Here is a 21136-nt window from a genome sequence, read left to right as displayed (position 1 = left end):
TTCTAAAATAAATTTAAATTTTTTAGAAAAATACCTCTCACAAGCGCTAGACGCTAGTATAAATAAACAAATAAACCACTTTTTCAGTTTCCTTTAAATTTTATGCAATAAACAAGAATTAAAATTTCCTAAGAAAATAAAAGTTTAGTCAGTTAGTATAACTTTGGATTTCTAGAATTTCTCTTTTAAGAATTGAATATGACAAGCAAGAATTTGAGTGCAAATAGAAACATCCTATCGATTGTTGGAGGCATTTGGCATAATTCAAACCACCCAAAATTATCAATAAGGTACGTAGCGTGAAATAGTTATAGGAATGATATAAATCCACGACAGACAGAGAGAATTTCTTTTTAAAAATTTGAATATGACAAGCAAGAATTTGAGCTAAAATAGAAACATCCCAGTAATTGTTGAATGAATTTGTCATAATTCAAAGCACCCAAAATGATCAATAAACCCGAAAAAGAAACAACAAAGCCAAAATGATAAGCATTTTCAAAACTTGGAAAAAGAAAAAAAAAAAACCCGGAAATTTTCTCATTTTGTAAATAAGTTCCAGAAGATATTGACAGTGCATGTGAATGAAGAAAGGAAGGTTCAAAGACGTCTTCATCAAGAAAGCAAAAACTATTGCATTCAAGTATTAAAGTCCAAACAAGTCGTAGTATATCTTTTGATTGGTTTGATTTTCAAAATTGGGTGGGATTTGTCTTTGTTTTCTTTATCCAACGGGAAATCCAGAGAGCGAGACCAGTCAAGTTTAGAAATTAATGAAATCAAAGGCCAGCAAAATATATCCGAGTGAAGCCGCTGAGCAGGTCTTAGTTCAACCCTTTTACTATAGCTTAATTAGTGGTTGATTAACTTGTTTACTGGGTTTTAACTCATGACTTCATGTTGCGTGGTCCTCAAGTAACTATTACTTTTGTCACTGCTTCAGTTGCTCCAACGTTAGCGCAATTGTCAAAACATGCCTTTAAATCACACGTATTTGGGTCAAAATAAACATTATCAATAGTCAATAAGTCACACGGTTTTATTACGTAACATCAGCGCATATAACAGCCAATCAGGGCCAGCCTTGGGTGGTGCAAGTGGCACCACCGTACAGAATTCCTGATTTTTTAGGCCCCCAAAAAAAATAAATTTTATATTATATATATTTTATAAGAATGTTATATATACTTTAGCGTGCTACATATTATCACAAAAGTATGTGTGGCGAAGTTGGAAGTGAACTTTAGAAAAACTTGATTATGAAAGTTTGATTAATGATTTTTCTTCTAAAAATTCAAGAAGATCAATTTTCAGACATTAAGTATTGCACTAGTTGTGTATTTTTTTTCTTTTGGAGAAAAAACTCTTGTAATAGTTTTAATTCTTCAAATAAAGATAACAAATACAATGTGAATGATTTTTAGATAATAAAGTATGTTTTTGTCATTACATGTTTATTGGTGATGACTTTTAGTTATAAGTATTTTTGTATTAGATTATATGAGACCCCAATTTAAATTTAACACAGAGCCCTTAAAATTTCAAATACGACACATACATCAAGTTTTGAGTTGTAATTATACGTAGGTTTTATAGAAAGATGTCCACGTAAATTTACAACTACGAATCTACAATTATAATTCACATACATCAAGTACTGATAATTTTTTAACCAGCACAAAAATCTGAAGGATATATTACTGGTAACTTTCACAGGGCCAGTCCCGCTCATCTCCATCTGCATGCCCAGCATTCCTCTTGTATTCATGTTAATATCTTATTTTGCTTCCAGAAGCAAGCAAGAATATCGTAGTTTCCAAGTCAAACTTTGGTATTTGAAAGGAGAGGACAGGTGCTCAGTCAGCAGTGACCATGCACAGACAAACAGACAAATAGACAAACAGACAAACAGACAACCTGCCAACCATATAACATTAACATTAACATTAACATTTAATATGAATTAACGATCCAGAAGTTGACATGTTTAAAAAGTAGTTGTTGTTAATAACTGTAATATAGATTGTTAATTACCACATGTTTAAGGTTTCAGCTGCTTCCGGTGTCTTAATACGTGAACGAAACGATACGTGTTAAACAATAATTCTAGACACGTCGACTAATTACACTAATTAACGTGATAATTTTTTTATTTATTGTAAATAAACAGGTTTAGAGTGGACCTATAATGAAAACAAATAAATCACAACTACATTTTTCTACTATTTAATTTCTTGTCTATTTTCTTTGATCTCTATCAAAGACCAGTATTTGGTCTAATCAAGTTGGTGTCTTTAATATTTTTCCATGGATGAAATATATATATACCACTTTAGAAGCAAAACAGTTAGCTCTCGAGTAATGCTATACTTACCATATTTTTATCCCACATTTCTATATCACATTATATGACATATTCATATTATATGCCACATTAATTAAATCAATAAAGTGTATTTTAATTAAGGCAATTAGAAAAATAAATATTGAAATAAATTATAAAATAAAATAAAATATTAAATAATTTTAATTGATGTGGCTGTCCACCTTAGCTGCCACATAAGATAGTATAAAGATGTGGTATACAAATGTGATAAAAGTAGCATTATTCTTAGCTCCCATTCGAACTTTAAAAAAGCAAAAGTGAATTCTCGAAGTTTAGATTTCAAATGCATTTGGCACGTGCATACCTAGTAATCTTATTCTAATTATATGTCATTTTTAAGTAGTAATTCTATTCTATATAGAGTACTAGTTTCTCAATCCACGCTCAAGCACTTGTCAATAAATTTTAAATTTTAATTAGATTATCGTTTCGTGTATGGAAAATACTTCCCTCCTTAGGAGCTTCAATATTTCTGTCAATAGAAGTATGACTTGTGTGCAAAAGTTTTTTAAAATTATTTATTTATGTAATTGATGAATTATTTTTGCATATGTATCAAACTATGATTCAAGAAGGAAGAGCATCTCCTTACTCGGAAGGAGGCAAGCAATATCTTTTATCTATTTAGAACGAAATATTTAAGATATCTTTCTTAAATGAGGATAATTTTAAGTGGATTGAAAATTTAACCAAATTGGCTTTTGTGCTATACATATATATATATATATATATATGAATGGATAGATAAATATGGATATAAAAATTAAAATTTGGAAAAATATATTCACTCATAAAACTTACGAATTTTTAAAGAAACAATCAATACTTTTTTTTTTTTCAGTTACAAAACCGTTAATGCTGAATGAGTTGTTTTGGGAATAAATTATTGAATGTTTTAAAGTGAGAGAGTTGATTTTTTCACTTACATTCCCTTGTTGGAAATTGTACGTTCCCGCTTCTCTTTTGTTCACTTATGCTTATTTTTTTGTTATAGTAAAAAGTATTTTAAAAAAATAAAATGGAGTGTAAATGAACAAAAAGAGAGTGGGAAAATCACCACCCTAAAATTATTGTTTTTCTGAATGGTTTTTTTAATGAGGATCTAAATTCCATAAAAAAAAAAAGGGTCTAAATTGTTTATTAAAGTTTTATAACTTGGGCCTTGGGAGAAACCCAAATCCATCCCATTGAAAAACCCAAAGAAGGAAAGATCCAAGACCAAAGAGAAACAAAACGACGTCGTTTTATGTGGACAAGATGGGCCCATCACCTGCTGTGCATGAGAGCGTTTCCCGTTTCCCGCGTCGTCCTAGGATTATCCGCCGAATCCTCACGGACCCCAATCACAAAAGCACCCTTTCACGCTCCTCTTTAGCGCGTGTGCCAATCCCCACAACAACCCAAACCCCTTTTGGAAAGAAAAAAAGAGAAACGCGCGCATTTCGGCATCCGCCAAACATAGTAACAGAAGGCGCCACGTCAGACCAGATAAAATATTTATAAAAACTCAAGGACGCCACCGTCATAATATTGCTGGTGCCGAGGGCATGTTCGTAACACAAGGAGAAATTGCTCTGTTATATAAACACGCTGAAACCCTATTCGCTTCTCACGCCTCTGCATCTGTGTGCCTCTTTCACCCTCACTATCACTCTCTCGTCGCTAGGGTTTTAGCACAGCGATCTCTCTCCAGGTTCGATTCTCTCTCCTTTTCTTCTTTGTTATGCTTCTAATATCAATGGTATTTGATCGTTGTTAGCAATCTCTCTCGTTGTTTTTATATGTTCGTTTCTGATCTTGAAATCGGTTTATGCTTTGAATCTTTGTGTTTTGGTTAGTGTTGGAATGCTATTGCTATTTAGTGATTTGGATTTTAGATTTTGTGTTGTGGATCTGATTTCGTTATGGTTGATCTTAATAATCAAACTCTGAATCGTCTGTGAGCGTGTTTTGTTTGCATGTTTTGTCCTGTAATATTTTTTAAATAGTAGATCTGACTCTTTTGAGAAGGACTGCACATTTTTTTATCAATGGGCCTTCCTTTGCTTCTGGTTTTTTCTGTCCTACATTTTCTTTTAGTATATCTGATCTGTTTTACATTGGTGAAATTTTGTGTTCTCAATTTTGATTTTAATCTACTTAGATTTACCAACTCTGCTTCAGGTTTTTGTCATTCATCATTTTGTTTTTTCTTCGCTAACCAATGCAATTGGATTTGGTTGATTTACAATTGTTTGCCAAATATATGATTTTTTTTTTTTACGTACTCTGTTTCAGTTTTAATATGCTGAATCTTATTGATTGTTCCTACTGACAATTAAATTTTTGCTATCCTAAATTCAATTTTAATATGCTAGGATGTCTGACTGACTCTGCTTCAGTTTTTCGTAAATCTTTTTTATTATTTAAATTCTGTTCTTAAAATGTTTGCTCTGTTAACCGATGCAACTGGCTTCGGTTAATTTACTGTAGTGATTTCCTTTGTGGTGATAAATTTGTATTTTGATATTGATATGGTTTTCAGGCCTACCTTGCTTTGTCATTGAAGTTTTTTTGTCAGTGGTGGCTTTTTTCTGTAATTTGTGACTGGGTTTCTTACATTTTTTTTTTCTTCTCTTAATTCATAAACAGCTTTTATAATGGGAAAAGAAAAGATTCACATTAACATTGTGGTCATTGGCCATGTCGACTCTGGGAAGTCTACCACCACTGGCCATTTGATCTACAAGCTTGGAGGTATTGACAAGCGTGTGATTGAGAGGTTCGAGAAGGAGGCCGCTGAGATGAACAAGAGATCATTCAAGTATGCCTGGGTGCTTGACAAGCTCAAGGCCGAGCGTGAGCGTGGTATTACCATTGATATTGCCCTCTGGAAGTTTGAAACTAACAAGTACTACTGCACTGTCATTGATGCTCCCGGACATCGTGACTTCATTAAGAACATGATTACTGGAACTTCCCAGGCTGACTGTGCTGTCCTCATTATTGACTCCACCACTGGAGGTTTTGAAGCTGGTATTTCCAAGGACGGTCAGACTCGTGAGCATGCTCTCCTAGCTTTCACCCTTGGTGTTAAGCAAATGATTTGCTGCTGCAACAAGGTACCTTTGGGACATCTTGCTTTAGTACTTTGTTATATTTGATTTTGATTTTACTTCGTTGTGATCAATAATTTAATATCAATTGCTTTCGTTTACAGATGGATGCTACCACTCCAAAGTACTCGAAGGCAAGGTACGATGAAATTATTAAGGAAGTCTCATCCTATTTGAAGAAGGTTGGCTACAACCCAGACAAGATCCCCTTTGTTCCCATCTCTGGGTTTGAGGGTGACAACATGATTGAGAGGTCTAGCAACCTTGACTGGTACAAGGGTCCTACCCTTCTTGAGGCCCTTGACTTGATCAATGAGCCCAAGAGGCCCACAGACAAGCCCCTCCGCCTCCCACTTCAGGATGTCTACAAGATTGGTGGCATTGGTACCGTCCCTGTCGGACGTGTTGAAACTGGTATCATCAAGCCTGGTATGGTTGTGACCTTTGGCCCTTCTGGGCTGACAACTGAAGTTAAGTCTGTGGAGATGCACCACGAAGCTCTTCCGGAGGCTCTTCCAGGAGACAATGTTGGCTTCAACGTGAAGAACGTCGCAGTCAAGGATCTGAAGCGTGGTTTCGTTGCCTCGAATTCTAAGGATGATCCAGCCAGGGAGGCAGCCAACTTCACTTCCCAAGTAATCATCATGAACCACCCCGGCCAGATTGGAAATGGCTATGCCCCTGTGCTGGATTGCCACACCTCCCACATTGCAGTCAAGTTCAATGAGATTCTAACCAAGATTGACAGACGATCCGGCAAGGAGCTTGAGAAGGAGCCCAAGTTTTTGAAGAATGGTGATGCTGGATTTGTTAAGATGATTCCTACCAAGCCAATGGTGGTGGAGACCTTCTCCGAGTATCCCCCACTTGGTCGTTTCGCTGTCCGGGACATGCGACAGACTGTTGCTGTGGGAGTGATCAAGAGTGTGGAGAAGAAGGATCCAAGTGGAGCCAAGGTGACCAAATCTGCAGCAAAGAAGAAGTGAATTGTGCGCTTTGAGAAGGGTTACAATAAAGCATGGATTGTTGCTACTAGTTTTTCTGGTAGGTGCTTAGGTGTCGTCTGTCTTGTTGGTTATAATTTCAAGTCTCCTCCGTCGTCTCTTGGCTGCTGTTCGCAGAACTGGGTGCTCGATCGGCGGTGGCGGGGTTATAATCCGGTGTCGTTTTGCTGTTTTGTTTTGTGGTTTTAATTCGTGTCAGTTGTGGTGTGTTTAGAATTTGTTGCTATACTTTGCTCGGATCTTGTTGCCTTTAAAAAAAAATATAATTAGTATTGACTCATAATTGCGTCAAATTTTGAGCGGTTTCATTATATTTCTTTTCCGATTACAAGAGTTTTTTTATTTTAATTTTTTTGGGTTAAGGTTACTGTTCTACTTGTTTCATTCCCAAATTTAAGGTCTAGCTGAAACTTGTTTCGAAAAAGGAAAAAGGAAAAAGAAAAGGATGCATAAGTGCAAATTCTGATAAAACTCAAGTAGGAAAGGATGCATAAGTGCAAATTCGTATGAGCTCATTATGGGGCCGGTCCCTTTTTTACCTTCATATAATGGTTTCCATTTTTTTAATTTTACTTTATAATTGTAATAAAGCTTAATTTTCGAGCCATTCTTTCAGACGAGAGTTTGTGTAACCAAAAAAGAAGGGCCGGGATCATTTTAAAGAAATGACATAGGAGGAGGAACACATGACAAACGGATACATCACTAGTTTTCATGTTTTGTTATGTGCATAAATCTCATTTCTTTTATCTTCAATTTAGTAGGAACTGCTTTCTCATGATAATAAACCATAAATACAGAAGAAGATTTTAGCATTTGAAAACTACGTACTAATTACATGTGCGGAATTATGTGTCTTAAGTAAGATGTTGGAGGAAATTAAATTTATATTTACTAGTAATAAATCTACTACTCTATTGAATTGAGGCAGTAATGTCACACATAAAGTTACATGTAGAAACCTTTCTATGATTGGAGTGCTACTTGAGGAAAGCCATAGACAAAATGTCATTTGATAAAGAGCAACCTTGTGGTGGGTGAGCCACGGTTTAAGAAACACACGATGCATATTTCTCTCTATCTTACGTTGCAATTTTGATTTCCCCATCTTCTCTTTCAAGGTAAGAAAATTGGATTTGTCTGAATTCTACTGTGCTATGTGCTTGCTTTATACATGGAGCCATGCCTGGTATGAACAGGGGCCAAGGCTACCGCCTTATTCTTTTACTCTAGGTAAAAAGATAAAAATGTAAGTTCTCATCACTTTTTTTTACTCCCCGACGTGCGTGCTAAGCTCGATGAGGGCCTCCAAAACGACGTTGAAGAGCAAGCGCGCGAAGCAGGGGCGAGCTCTAGGGGACTTGGGGCACTTGGCTCAGGTGGTTCGCAAGGATGTGGAGTTTCTATAGCAAGGGATTGGAAGTGAGATTCAGTGGGCTAATAAGGCTTTTCAAATTCAAGAGGTTTCCAAGGCCCTAGACGATGTCGTGTGGCTTCGCAACCTCAAAGACCCCAATGTTCTCAAGAAAAATCAAATACCTTGAAAGAAAGTCGTGAAGAAGCTGTTTTGGAATTGAGTAACTTCTTGAGAAGATTATGAATATGGTGGAATTATCCAAATAATATTTAAATTTGGGCCCAAAATAGCCTAAATATGTCTTCTTGGTGTTGACTTGTTCTTTATTGGATTCTTTATTGGATCCACTTTGCCTCTCCACTTTAGTTACTTTAGTTTGTCTCCCTCCACTTTAGTTTGTCTCCCTCCAATTGTGGCGCCAATTGTGGCGTAAATCAAGGAGTCAATCTCCTTATATATATTGTTGTACAATTGTAATTAAGAATTAACCTTTTTTAGAAATCAAAGAAAAGCATTCTTTCTTTTCTTGGTTAGGCCCAAACTTATTCTAATCGACCGAGAATGTCAATCTATCCAAATTTTCAATAAACCTGTTGCTCTATGTTCGAGATCAGTACCAAATTCCGCCAAACCGCCACTTGTTGTTTGGTTCTCAGTTAGGGTGACTGAACCCATGCCTAGAACGAAATGGTCACAAACCTTTATTTAATTTAGATAATTTTATTACACAATATGTTGGATGCCTCTAACTGGTTTAGTGTTCATGAATGAATTTCAATTTTGGGTTTTACTGAGCTTTACTTTTTTGGGGCGCTATTTAAGTTTTGAGTTTGATGTTCATTACTGATTTCTCTGGTTTCGGGTTCATAACTGATTTCAATTTTGGGAAATAGTTGATCATCAAATTCCATTTTAGTGTACTAGAGTTTATATTTCAAACAGTTTCTACAATCAACAATTTGAAAGAACAATTGTTGGAGATAAAATGAGATTTCTGAAACATACTGGTGAAGCTCCACATTTGCAATTAATTGAACGTCTAGCTTAAACTTGTTTTGAGACTTAAAACGAACAAGGAAAAAAAACTTGTTAAAAACTTGGTTATGCAATTTTTAAAAATGAAAAATTGGAAGATAATTATGTTGGGTTAATCGTTTTATTAGTCCATGAATTTAGACCTGATTTGCATTTGAGTTCCTCAATTTTCAAAATCGTTCCCGTTGTCCTTCAACTTCAATTTCGTTTGGACAAATTACCTTCACAATTTCCATTCATAATCATTATTGTAAAGGGTTTAAAAGCCACAAAATCCATGCACTGGATGATTTCCATGTGTAAGGAGTTTCAGAATCTGGCCTCTTCCTACCTCCATTGTTTAAGTGGTAATTATTTATCATTTTAAATTACTCTTTTCTGAACTAGTAAAAAAATTGTTTCTACTTCCATTAGAATTGTGAAATATGAGGGGCTTGTCACGAAAAATTATATTGATTGTGGTTTTCAACAATTTTCAAAAGCGAAAGTCCTTTTTGTGGCTAAAACCTAAATTTACTTTTTGTGGCTAAAACCTAAATTTACTTAAAAGAAAACACATCAAGCATATATGCATAGATACTAGCTATATAAGAAATTTTCTTTTGTCAGATGGGCTAAAAATATGAGATGCTTGTGTTTATAGACCATTCATTAAGTTTCTAACTGTTAATGTGGTTTTAACAGTTTGAAACCATAGACACGCAGCACTAATTCTCACAAAAGAACATCATGCAATACTTCAAATTAGGAATATGGAGGGTCATATTTCCCAAATATTAATTATTTCTTTATCAAAAAACCTGAAACTGGTGTCTCATGCATAAACAGATGAAAAAACAAGTAGAAGCCGCAAAGGCTCATTGCACTACATGATTTCTATAACATAATTCAGCCACCAAGAGCAAAACTTCTGAGAACTCAGCATTAAATGATCATAAATTCTTAAAAGCTGATTCTTGAGTTGCTTTCTGTGGAGTCAGTCTTGCTAGCAAAGCCTTGTTATGGCAATGATCAGGGTCGACGAAGTAAAAGTTTCCATTGGCCTTAAAAGTCACAAAAGGCCTATTGGTTTCTGCTGGCCGGATATCAGAAAACTTAATGGTCCTTGGAATGTATGTTGCAAGCCATGACAACATTTCCACCTCAAAACTGTCTGAACCAGGCTTCCATCTCAGCTTGTGGATGTATGGGGTCACGAACCAGTGAAGGGCAGCTGTGGTAGAAGCACTCAAGAATATCACTGAAGATGCCACAGCACCTTTCAAGATCACATTCATACCCGGAGATGTCATAAAGGTTATCACTGGGCCTAAAGAGACAGAAAGGCAGCAGGTTGAAAGCGAGAGAAGTTTCACTTTCTTTATAGTAGATGAGATCGGACCATAATAGACAACCCCAGAGTCTTTTCCATCTTCCCCAACTTCGCCACCTCTACGTGGTCCAATGCTGATTTTCCCATCATCCTCTTTTGTTGTGGCATGAGAAGCCCATCTTTTCTGGGAAGCATTGATATCAAAGCCAGAGTTGAAACCGGATTTGGTGTTCAGGCCAAGTGCCCAGGCTCCAGACCTACAAGGTTGATATCCTGTAGCAAAGGATTTTACAACCAATAATAGTTACAAATGCAAGCATAAGAAGTAGACGGAAAATGGAATTTTGGATAGCAAAAGAATTCAGAACAAAAAAAGTTGAAAAAAGAAGAAGAGGTGGCTATACAAAAAAATAGAAAAGGGCTGAGAGAGTGGGACTTACAGGCAGACACAAGTTAAGGACAATGCAAATTACTGAGAAAAGACATTGGAATCTCATGGGTTGAACAGTAGGCTAGCTAAACCACAGATGCTACAATTTTGGCATATCAAATACAATTTCAAAATGCGACAACGAATGCACATAAGCTTCAATCAAAAGAAAAGAAAGTAGATTAATAACTATGATCATAACATGAAACCAAAAACTAAACTAAGTCGTTACTACACTAGGAGAAAAAGTTAGGAGACTGAAGATTGTTTCTTTCTAGAGCATCATTTACAGTTACCATATCCAAAACAGTGTGTTAGCAGTTATACACTACAAAACAGTTAATTATGCTCGGAAGAGCAAAACTTGATTCTTGGCCTCTAGCCGGGGAAAATTGTCCAATTGCCAGAAAACAATATCGTTTAAGGGAAAAAAAAAAAGAAATTCTTAATTGATTTTGAAAAGGGTTTCCAAGAACAAAAGTGAAGCACCATTTGAGTGCAAAGAAAGATGTTTTTCTATCAACAAGTTTACAATAGCTACAGGGTTGAGGAAAGGCTGAAGGAGACCAAAGGCACATCCTTTTAGCCAAACCGAGTTTGCCTAAACCAGAATATAAGCCAAAAGTGCCAAATTATTCACCAAAGTAGAAGATCCAGAATATGGTCTCTGTGCAAACCGTTATTGAAATGAAAATAAAGAAATTGGGTAAATTGACCTTCTTGTTGTAACACTTGTGAATTGGTGAATTCGGTTCTTAATATATTACAATCATTTCGACAATTTTGGAATGAAAAATGAAAACCAGGGGTAGGCAGATAGAGAGATCTTAAACCCTAAACCCCAATAGATAGAGAAATTAAGCCAACATGTAAGGAAGGAATGAAGAAGAACCTGAAAGCAAGTTTGAGGATGCGAGTTGCTTGGACTGTGATCGCAGTAAGTGAAAGAGAGCCGCCCTCGTCATTTTTGCTCCACTTCTCTAATTCTGAGCTGCACGCAAAAACCAATTTTCAGGGTTTAACATTGATTCCTCAAATTTCGACACCAAAAAAAATTAAAAATTAAAAATTCCTCCATACAAATACATATATAGTTAATAAAGTTAGCCAATAGAACAACAGCGGGCATTTGGTCTAGTGGTATGATTCTCGCTTAGGGTGCGAGAGGTCCCGAGTTCAATTCTCGGAATGCCCCATGTCTTTTTTTCTTTTTGGGTTCTAGGCTCAGCTTTCGTTTTCTTCACGCACCCACCATTTTGTTCTAGTGTTTCTAGATAAACCCCTCCTCAGCTCCATCCATCCCATCTCTTTCGCGCGTTTAACCTTTTTCTACTTTTGACTGCTCTTCCAAATGCAGACTTCCAGTTAGTCTTGTTTTTACAATCAATTTTCTAATACCTCTTCCTAGTTCATCCAGAAGCTTTACAATTTTAAAACCATCAACAACAACGCCACGTCGCCACCACCCCCCCTCCATTTCTAGAAGCAAGGCCCACTTTCTCACTCCATCCATGATCCATCCATATATATATATATATATATACACATATAACCTCCGTCTCAATAATCAAACACCAACAGCAGCAAGCAACAAGCAACAAGCATCAATTTCATCCCTACCCAAATCATCAAAATGGAAAACTTCTCTGATTTTGAACAACAACAAGGGGTTGAAGAAGATGCACTCTCTCTTTGTGATCTGTTACTCAATGATGATGGTGATGAATCAGTAGAAATCCCAAAAGCCTCTCCTTCTTCTGACCCAGCAGACTTCTTTGAATTCTGCGTCGACCCAATCTGTGGGTATCTCCCCATGGACGTTGTTTTCTGCGGAAAGTCCATACTTTGCTCAAAACCCATCACCCTTCCAACCCCAGAGTCAGAGCCTCAAATCAAGAACCCATTTTTCTCCAGATCCGAATCTCTCAGATTCTCACAGGCCTCTGCCTCTCCAGCTCGTTCGGATCTGGTACCGACAACCGGGAAATGCCGGTCGCCGTCGAGCAATTCCCGGAAGCACAAGGTGTTGATAGGGTTAGTGAAGTACCAGCCGGAGATGGACTTGAGTGAGATAAGGAAGCGGCAGAGTCGGCGCGCTCCGGCGCCCATGTTCCCGGTGATAAACGGTGGGGAGCAATCGGCTGTAACCGGTGGAAAGAGTGGGTCCGGGAAAGGGCACTGGGGTCTGATGAGACCGCTGAGGTGTCCGTCCCACCTGTTGAGCGCGTTGGCCAAGGCGACTCTTGGGTGTGTGCCACGTGTCACTGTGTGAGATTTAGGTCTTATTTGGGCTGCTGATTAATTAAATTTGTTTATTGGTTTTGGTTCCTAGCTTGAAGCTTCGTCATGTACATAACAAATTTTATCAATCTGCATATTTTTTGGTTCTATTCTTTTAGTAATTATTTTTTGTGAATTAGTTCCATGATTAGTGGTTAAACCTTTTGTTAAACTGCCTCGAAATTAATCTATAAGTTGATAAGAAAAAACAATAACATAAAGAAAGTGGAAGAAGCCTAATACATTGATCACTTTAATTATGTCATTGTCGTTTAGTCACTGAGTTAAAGTTATGTTTTTACATGTTTACTTTTAAGGATCATTCGTTAAAAATTAAAAAAAAATTCAATCGAACTTCAAACTCTCATCTTAAAATTGTGGTTACATATATAAATAAAAACAAAATTTTCCGTAAATACACAAATGATTATCAAATTGCTAAACAATATTCAACTGGACTGATTTTTCTCACTATAATTCATGAATGAATCTTAAAGGTATGAGTCAAGACCACATATGATCTTTGGTGAATCTGCAACAAGGGGAGTGAACCCCCACTTGCCCTTGTTACTAAACATAAAATTACTTGTCATTTGCCAACGGAATCTAACTCAAGAGAAAGTTATCCTTGATTTGCATATCATAGGTGTTAAATTCGAACACCCATGACACTTTGATAGTAGTGTGTGTGGGGGGAGCAGATCCGCTGTCTCCAATTTGGTGTCCCCTTCATATTTCATCTCTAGTTATTTGACATATATCATATAACTTAAGAGAGAGTTAACTCTGTTAACTTTTTTTTATTTTTGACATTTAAAAAAAAAAAAAAACTTAGCAAATACCAAGCAAAAGTAGCGTACGCATCCCAACAGTAACCCCTAGGCCATTGCCTTCAAGGGCCAAAGTCAATGCCCCTTCGATCTCATAGAGCAAGTGCGAGTTGGTCGTGAGGTGCCTTTGGCTGTTTCTACGTCGACATGAATCTTAGTTGTGGAGAGCTTCTTGTTGTTAAAGATGTCCAAATTTCTATTTGTTTTCTACAGTTTTGGGAGTTATCTTTGAGTTTTGGAGTTTGCTTCTGTTCTTTTGGATTGTTGATTCCTTCTCGGATTTGTTTCATTTGGTTTCGGAGTGTCCCTTTAGTTCTGGCTTGTTATTTGTTTTGGGTTTTGGTTGATTTGTTTCTTTGGATTTCAATTTCATTTGATTTTGTGAACTGAGAGGTTGAATAGGAGTTATCTTCTCCAAATCGATTTCTTGGTTTTTTCTTTTTTTGCTCAGAATCCTCCAAATTGATTTCAACACTCACGTATCTTCCCTTTGTTTTCTCGTAAATCAAACAGTCTCTTTATCGTTCTAGCATTTGTGTTACGTAAAAGATGAGTTGGTTTCATTTTGTGATTCAGATGTCTTCTTCTTAGGGATTGTGATTCCTATTGTCTCATATCTCTTCCATTTTGTGATGTATTGGTTTTTAAGTTCACTGCACTTTTGTCTCGGGGATTTTTTCTATATTTTTTAAAGAATTTTTCTTAATGATAAAATAAAATAAGTTAACAAAGTTAATTTTCTATTAAGTTATATGACATGTGTCAAATAATTAGAGAAGGGACATGAAGGGGACACCAAATTGGAGACAGTGGATCCATTCCCGTGTGTATGTGAGAAATCTCCTCTTCTTATAACTTGTACTATATATAAAAAAAATTACTTGATATTTCTATAATGTTTTCTTTGAGTATGGTTATTGTGAAAGCAAGATATTTGACGAAATGCTTGGAAAGGGCAACAGGGCAATGAGCACAAGAAATTAGGCAAGGTGATGTTTCCTTCATTGGTAAAAAAAAATGTCCTTTTGCCAAACTTCCCATTTGGATCATTAAACAAGGTTGATCCTTATTTTATGGCCAATCTTTATTCTCCTCCTCCTGATGATGGAGAGCTTGATAGATGTTTTAATTGGAGTTCGTAAGAAAAACTTGAATAAGGATTTTATAGTCATGTGACAAATTAAATATAAAATATCGTCTAATAAATTGTAACATGTTATAAAAGTTAATTCTTAGTTCTTTTTCTCTTGGCTGTGAAATGGGTTTTCTTATTATTATTTTGTTGGTTATTGTCTTTTAGATGTATTGGTTGAGTTAATTTTGATTCTGTTAGTGAATCTCGGATGGGCTATGTTTTGAGGGATATTTGACTTGGTTTGCTGATCTACGGGTGTTTGGTTCTTCTTGGTGGTGATTGGTGGTTTGTCCATCTACAGTCATGGAGTTTCTCTTTGGTGGTGGCGGCTAGGTTTCTTGTGTTTTATTTTATGCCGAATGTGAGCGTAATGCCTCATTGTGGGCTATATGCCTTTATGTGGGCTAAATGCCTTTATGTTGGCTTTTGCCGTTTTAGTTTTTTTACTCGGAACATAATCTTCATGCTATACTGTGATGGTTTTAGCTAGATTTATTCATGTTTATTTCCTGTTGGTTTTCTGGTCGGTATTTTTACCTAACTTTGTTTGTATCGTTTTATGTCCTTTTAAAGGATTGTAATGAATTGAAACATCGACCAAAAAAATAAAATGGTTATAAAAGTTAAATTATAATTAGAAATTTGTAACTCATGTCACATTCTAACTCGACTATATATAATGCATAGGACATTTCATCCTCATCCCACCAAAAAATAAAAACCTATATGTTTAACTTTGAAGACCAGACATTTCCCACAACAAACCAAAAAAATTGCAATCCATTCCGCAAATGAAATTACAATTACACGTTATCGTATTTATTTATTGGTAAAAAGAAAAAAGATTCCAAGCTGACTCAGGTGCACTCTTCTAGTAGCTCCTATTCACTTTGTCAACTATATTTGTATTTGATTTTCCCTCCTTCCAGAAGCCTTAGCCCCACCAACGCAAACTCTTCCTCCCTCTCTCTTTCACAGTCACTCACTTCTAGAAATCCTCAGCTAATTAAGTAATTAATTATGCTAATTACCTTGCTTAAGGAACCACCCTCCTCTCTTTCTTCCTCTTACTAATTTTCAACACCCTCCTCCTCCAAACACCAATCAACCATATATAAATCCCACTTCCTCATCCTCTTTCTCACACCATCTCATTCTTTTCTTCTCTCCCTTAAGAAAAAAAATGGACGACATAAAAAACAACGCAGTCCTACAAATGGACGACACGGACGACACCCTCTCCTTCTGCGACTTCTCCCTCTACAACGATGATTACGACAACTACTCGCCGTCTCCCCGCCAATACCCGGACACCCCGGAAAGCTTCTTCGAGTTCCTCGTCGACCCGGATTTCGAACCTGACTCTTCCGCAGTGGGCCCCACGCTCGACGCCATCGTCTTCTGCGGCAAAACAATCGGCTACGATGCCCCTCAAAACCCAAAGCAGCCCAAATTGGTCCAGAGGGACCCACGAAACGGCCTCTTCCTCTTCAAAACCAACTCCTTCAAGAGGTCCCACAGCTTCCGATCGACCCTCGATCTGGCCATATCCTCTCCGTTCAAGCCCAGCTCACCGGCCACCGGGAGCTGCCGGTACCAGAGCAGCAAGTCCCGCAAGCATAAGATGGTTCTGATCGGGTCGCTGGTCAAGCCCCAGCCCAAAATGGAGCTCCGCGACATCAAGAGGAGGCAGAGCCGGCGGGTCCCGAAGCCGATGTTCCCGGTCGCTAATGCAACCGAACTGGTTGCCGCTGCACCAGCCGATGGCGGTGGGGCGCACCACAAGGGCCTGCTTCGGCCGCTCAGGTGCAGGGCCCACCTCGTTAGTGCGTTGGTTAAGGCGTCGTTTGGTTGCATTCCGTCACCAAAGCCCGTGTAAAAAATACTATTCGGTCCTTCATTTCACCCTTGGAGGATTTTTCCGTTTATTCATTTTGTGTTTTTTTTTCTTGCTATTTTTTATTTTTTTACAATGATATTTTTGCTTGGTGATGTATAGACTAAGTTTATATATATATATATATATATATATAATAAACAAATAGTAATGATAATTTCCTTGGTCACGTATGGCCTAAGCTTAAATAGTCAGAATTGGTGTGTCTATCTAATTATATAATCTTTTTTGTGGGTCTATCTAATTTTCTTTTTGGCCGTTGAGTTGTCTGATCTAGTTCAAACGTTGAAATTACAATTTTTTTTTTCAAAAATGTGAGGCCATCTACCTTCTACAATAATAGTAGAATGAGTGTGTAGCATGTTGATTTCAATAGTATTTTTTACACACAAATGAAGTTAAGATGAGCATGACAAACACTGAATAGCAAACTTTTTTAAATTATAAAAAAATGCGATATAATTTTATTAGATCAATAGGAATAATAGTACAAAGGACATAGACTGTAAAGGGAGTTATCCCAATAACAATATAGCAGACATGGGTAAAACTTCCCCAGTGACCTAAGTCAGCTGAAAAGTTAAAACGATCTAGAGAGAATCACTCTTGAAAATACCTTTTCTCTAACCTCTCTCAATCGCCATAAATTCCTTGAATCTAGTCCAATAACATTAAGAACAAAAACTAGCCGCTAACCGTCATGACTCTCATAGATATACTAAGAACACAGAGCAAACTCAACTAAGTTTATGGAATTATAAGAGAAAAAACACAGAAAACTCATAGAGTTTATAAACTTTATTGAACAAACTAAAACATTGCCAGCAAAAAGAAAACTAACTGCATGACATAGAAAGCGTCACCTAGTTACTCCACGGGCCCAACGCACTAATGAGCAGTGAATCTATCATAACCAAGCCCCGCAACACCTCAAAGAGCAGACTAGCAAGATGAGGCACAACCAAAACCAACCCAAATATGAGACAATAGATCTACCAAAAAAAGAATAGATCGATATAAATCCACCAAATTTGAAAACACCGAAGATCCGATAGGATCTGGAGAAAAACCCCCCAAATCTGAAGACTCTCTCTCTCTCTCTCTCTCTCTGCGCGTCGGATCTAAGGAAAAAACCCCCATCTAAAGCGTTCTCTCTCTCCCTCTCTTCTCAGCATACTACATAGCAAGTTATAGGTAAAATAGTAACACATTACCGGCAGTTTAATCTATTAAATATATTTCATTATTAAGTGGATTAAAACAATGAAAATAGAGCAATTTTATTTTTAATCAATAAGGTACAGATTTGAATTTGGAACTTCTTCGAACATTTAGAAAAAAAGAGTAGTGCTACTAAAAACATTACTATAGGTGTTACTTTCTTGTTTTGCATTCTATTTGAGAGGGTACAACATGAACTTCCACCAATTATTATTAATGAAATTCAATTTGATTTGTTATACCTCTTCACAAAATCAAAACTGCAAAATTCATTCACTAAATTTCTCTTCAAAATGAACAAGAAAGATAGAAGACTTAGTTTTTTTTTTGGGGTGCCCCCTCAGTTCTCGACCCTGAGCCAGGGCTGGTGAAACAAAGGGGACGCCGGCATAGCTTCGCTTCGCAGCCGAGAGGGAGGAGGAAGAGGAGGTAGACGAAGTAGTCATGAGGGAGAGAATAGACATCACAAGCCCTTAAGTTGGAAGGAATAAGATTCCTTAGTAAAGAAGAAATCTAAATTAACATGTATTAAGTGGTAATTAAGGAATCCTAATTAGGTTAGGGTTTTATCACCTCCTTAGATATATATACACCTAGACTCTCTCTCTCCCCAAACCCAATTTCAGCTCTGTCTTCGTCTCTGCAGCAAAGTCTTCTTTTTCCTACGTACTGGTTCGTGTTTTCAACTTTTCACAGTTTAAGCAATTATACTAATTTGGTGGCAAAACATCACCGTCATATCAGTCTTTTGCAAATTGCAACAGAAGATAGATCAAATGGAGATAGATGCCAATGCCATTGACTCAGTCTTTGCAAAATTGGATCAAATGGAGGTTGATAATGACATACATACTGAAAGTTCAGTAAATTCTCCAAACAATTATGCAAAACCAGAGTCTTTCAAGCATCGGGTTGATGACATTTCCATAAAAGTTGAAAAGGTAATCGTAAGTTCTCTCCTTTTGTTTTATTCCGATCATGTCAGATACACACATTAACATGTTACATAATTTCACACTACCCATGTAAAATTTGTTAACTTTTTATTTCATGCTGATTATCAGTTTAAAGATGCTTATGTGATTGTATTTTTTGGGTTTAACTTAAATTTGGAGTTGTTTGAAGGTCCATACATTTATAACATTATTATAATTTTATATGATTGTTCTTGTTATCACATTTTTCTGCTGGATTTCGCAGCTTCGGCAAAGAGTGGATGCGATAGAGCTGTCGAGTACAGCTGAAAGTAGCTCAGCTGTGAAGCACAAAGAGAAAAATATCCAAAGTATTTTGAAGAAGCAGCAGCTGGATATCCAAATTATTAAGAAGAAGCAGCAGCAGGATGCTTGGGAAGCAGCTGCTGAGAAGAGAATGCAAAAACTTATGCACCGCTTTGGCTCAATATTTCGTCAGGTAAGTTCATGGCTTCCCTTGTGTGTGTTTATGTGGAGTTTCTGATGTATATGTACTTTGGCTATCAGATTAGAAAACATCAGTACGCATGGGTCTTTGCTTGCCCTGTAGATGCAGAACGTCTTGGTTTACATGACTATTACAAGGTAAAGTTTATTGCTTCTTCTTCAACTCTATGTTCTGGCTGGTATTCTAAGAATTAATTCGTGTTCTTCTGCGTAAAGATGATGTTTATGATGTTTTCATTGATGATCCAATGACTCTTATTATTCGATGGAAAAGTTTTTTTTGTCTCTCCCCAATTGAAAGTTTCCAATGTGTTTGCCAATTTAGTTACCATTTAGGAGAGAAGAGAAAAGACATGAAAGAAAAGATGAAGCTTAGTGTTGCTTATTTTTTAGTTGGATAGAAAGGAAAGAAACAGAGAGAAAATCTTTGAGTAAGGACATTCTCAGAATATCACAATTGTACTATCTCCACTTCTGGAGATAGTGAGGCTTCAAAGTTTTCTTCTCTAAGATAATCCAAATGAGATCATTTTCAAAAGTCACTCTAGCTATCTTTTCTTAATCCAAACACACTTTTCTTCCATATATGTGTACAAAAATAATCTGTTACACATTATGTTCTAGGTTATTGAGAAGCCAATGGATTTCCGAACAATTGATAATCGAATGAAAGCCAACGGATATAAAAACGTTCGGGAGATGTGTGCAGATATGAGGCTAGTTTTCGAAAACGCGATGAAATATAATGATGAGAGACATGATGTTCATGTTATAGCCAAAATTTTGCTGGAGAAATTTGAGGAAAAGTGGCTGAAGCTTCTTCCTGAAGTTGTTATTGAAGAGGTATATATATTCCAACATGATGTGCTCTTTCTTGAATTGATATAGTCTATAGGATTTGGGGTTCAGTAATGTTGTTTGTTTGGTTTGGTATATAGAGATAAATTAAAGCATCCTGTTGAACTATTGCTTCTCTGATTTATAACTTCCCTTGCAGGAAAGATGGCTAGGACTGGGGGACGCATGCAGCAGCAATGTGAAAATGTAGCTTGCTGAAGAGTTTTTTTAATTAATTTGTTTTTCTTGGGTTTTTATATTCTTTTTCCACAATTATATTTTTTTCCTGGTCAATTATAGACAGTTTTAAAAAAAAAAATTATTATTATAAAATAAATACGATATTAAAATTTTCGTTGGTCACACTAAACTTATTTATTTATTTTAATTTTTAATCAAAGTGTGTATGGACACTAAGCTTAAATAGTCAAAATTGGTGTATCTGTCTAATTATTTTATCTTTTTTGGGTCTATCTATTTTCCTTTGGCTGTTAAGTTGTCTAATCTAATTTTCAAATGTTGAAATTACAATTATTTCAAAATGTGTAGCATGTCGATTTCGATATAATTTTTCACACACAATTGGAGTTAAGATGAGCATGATAAAAACACTAAATAGCAAGTTACAGGTACAGCAGCAACACATCACCTGAAGTTTAATCTATTAAATATACTAGTCTCTCCGCAGGCTCTTCCGCGTCTATGAGAGGTTTTTTTATTTATTTAAAAAATATATATTTTATAATTAAAAAAGATGATGGGTAATTGTGTTCCATAAAATTAGGATATATTATTTGATTTTTCTTTTTAATTTTAATTTTTTTAATATGAAAAATGTGAATTTACCATATTATCCTCATTTAATTAATAATTTCAAATTTTAATGTTTACATTAA

General features: G+C 36.2%; 4 protein-coding genes and 1 non-coding gene across 5 annotated transcripts; 4 read left to right on the top strand and 1 right to left on the bottom strand.

Annotated features, from left to right (window-relative positions):
- Positions 3919 to 6796, top strand: LOC18784825 (elongation factor 1-alpha). The gene is made up of 3 exons (XM_007217943.2): positions 3919 to 4079; positions 5018 to 5487; positions 5586 to 6796. Exons 2-3 carry the CDS (start codon positions 5026 to 5028, stop codon positions 6465 to 6467), a joined length of 1344 nt encoding a protein of 447 aa, XP_007218005.1. The 5' UTR covers positions 3919 to 4079; positions 5018 to 5025; the 3' UTR covers positions 6468 to 6796.
- On the bottom strand, positions 9589 to 11644 carry LOC18784988. The gene is made up of 2 exons (XM_007218153.2): positions 11512 to 11644; positions 9589 to 10462 (listed from the first exon to the last, which is right to left on the bottom strand). Exons 1-2 carry the CDS (start codon positions 11582 to 11584, stop codon positions 9810 to 9812), a joined length of 726 nt encoding a protein of 241 aa, XP_007218215.1. The 5' UTR covers positions 11585 to 11644; the 3' UTR covers positions 9589 to 9809.
- Positions 11743 to 11814, top strand: TRNAP-AGG. Its single transcript has one exon. It is a non-coding gene; the product is annotated as a tRNA-Pro (tRNA).
- LOC18785892 lies at positions 15737 to 17018 on the top strand. The gene has a single exon (XM_020556313.1). The coding sequence runs from the start codon at positions 16048 to 16050 to the stop codon at positions 16741 to 16743; it is 696 nt and encodes a 231-aa protein (XP_020411902.1). The 5' UTR covers positions 15737 to 16047; the 3' UTR covers positions 16744 to 17018.
- Positions 18730 to 20701, top strand: LOC18784732 (transcription factor GTE6). Its single transcript, XM_007219281.2, has 5 exons — positions 18730 to 18923; positions 19183 to 19395; positions 19464 to 19541; positions 20028 to 20246; positions 20401 to 20701. Exons 1-5 carry the CDS (start codon positions 18759 to 18761, stop codon positions 20449 to 20451), a joined length of 726 nt encoding a protein of 241 aa, XP_007219343.1. The 5' UTR covers positions 18730 to 18758; the 3' UTR covers positions 20452 to 20701.

Source organism: Prunus persica, chromosome G2 (assembly GCF_000346465.2).
Source record: "Prunus persica cultivar Lovell chromosome G2, Prunus_persica_NCBIv2, whole genome shotgun sequence".
NCBI classification, from domain to species: Eukaryota; Viridiplantae; Streptophyta; class Magnoliopsida; order Rosales; family Rosaceae; genus Prunus; species Prunus persica.
Note: the sequence above shows the minus strand (reverse complement) of the source record. Positions and strands in the feature narration are given on the sequence as shown.

What these genes read in the sequence shown, in the direction of transcription:
- LOC18785892 (XM_020556313.1), top strand. Translation starts at nt 16,048, where the DNA reads ATGGACGACATAAAAAACAACGCAGTCCTACAAATGGACGACACGGAC.
- LOC18784988 (XM_007218153.2), bottom strand. Translation starts at nt 11,584, where the DNA reads ATGACGAGGGCGGCTCTCTTTCACTTACTGCGATCACAGTCCAAGCAA. An exon ending in ATCCTCAAACTTGCTTTCAG is followed by an intron (nt 10,463 to 11,511) that starts GTTCTTCTTCAT and finishes CCTTTGCTACAG; the next exon opens with GATATCAACCTTGTAGGTCT.
- LOC18784825 (XM_007217943.2), top strand. Translation starts at nt 5,026, where the DNA reads ATGGGAAAAGAAAAGATTCACATTAACATTGTGGTCATTGGCCATGTC. An exon ending in TGATTTGCTGCTGCAACAAG is followed by an intron (nt 5,488 to 5,585) that starts GTACCTTTGGGA and finishes TTTCGTTTACAG; the next exon opens with ATGGATGCTACCACTCCAAA.
- LOC18784732 (XM_007219281.2), top strand. Translation starts at nt 18,759, where the DNA reads ATGGAGATAGATGCCAATGCCATTGACTCAGTCTTTGCAAAATTGGAT. An exon ending in TTTCCATAAAAGTTGAAAAG is followed by an intron (nt 18,924 to 19,182) that starts GTAATCGTAAGT and finishes TGGATTTCGCAG; the next exon opens with CTTCGGCAAAGAGTGGATGC. An exon ending in GTTTACATGACTATTACAAG is followed by an intron (nt 19,542 to 20,027) that starts GTAAAGTTTATT and finishes ATTATGTTCTAG; the next exon opens with GTTATTGAGAAGCCAATGGA.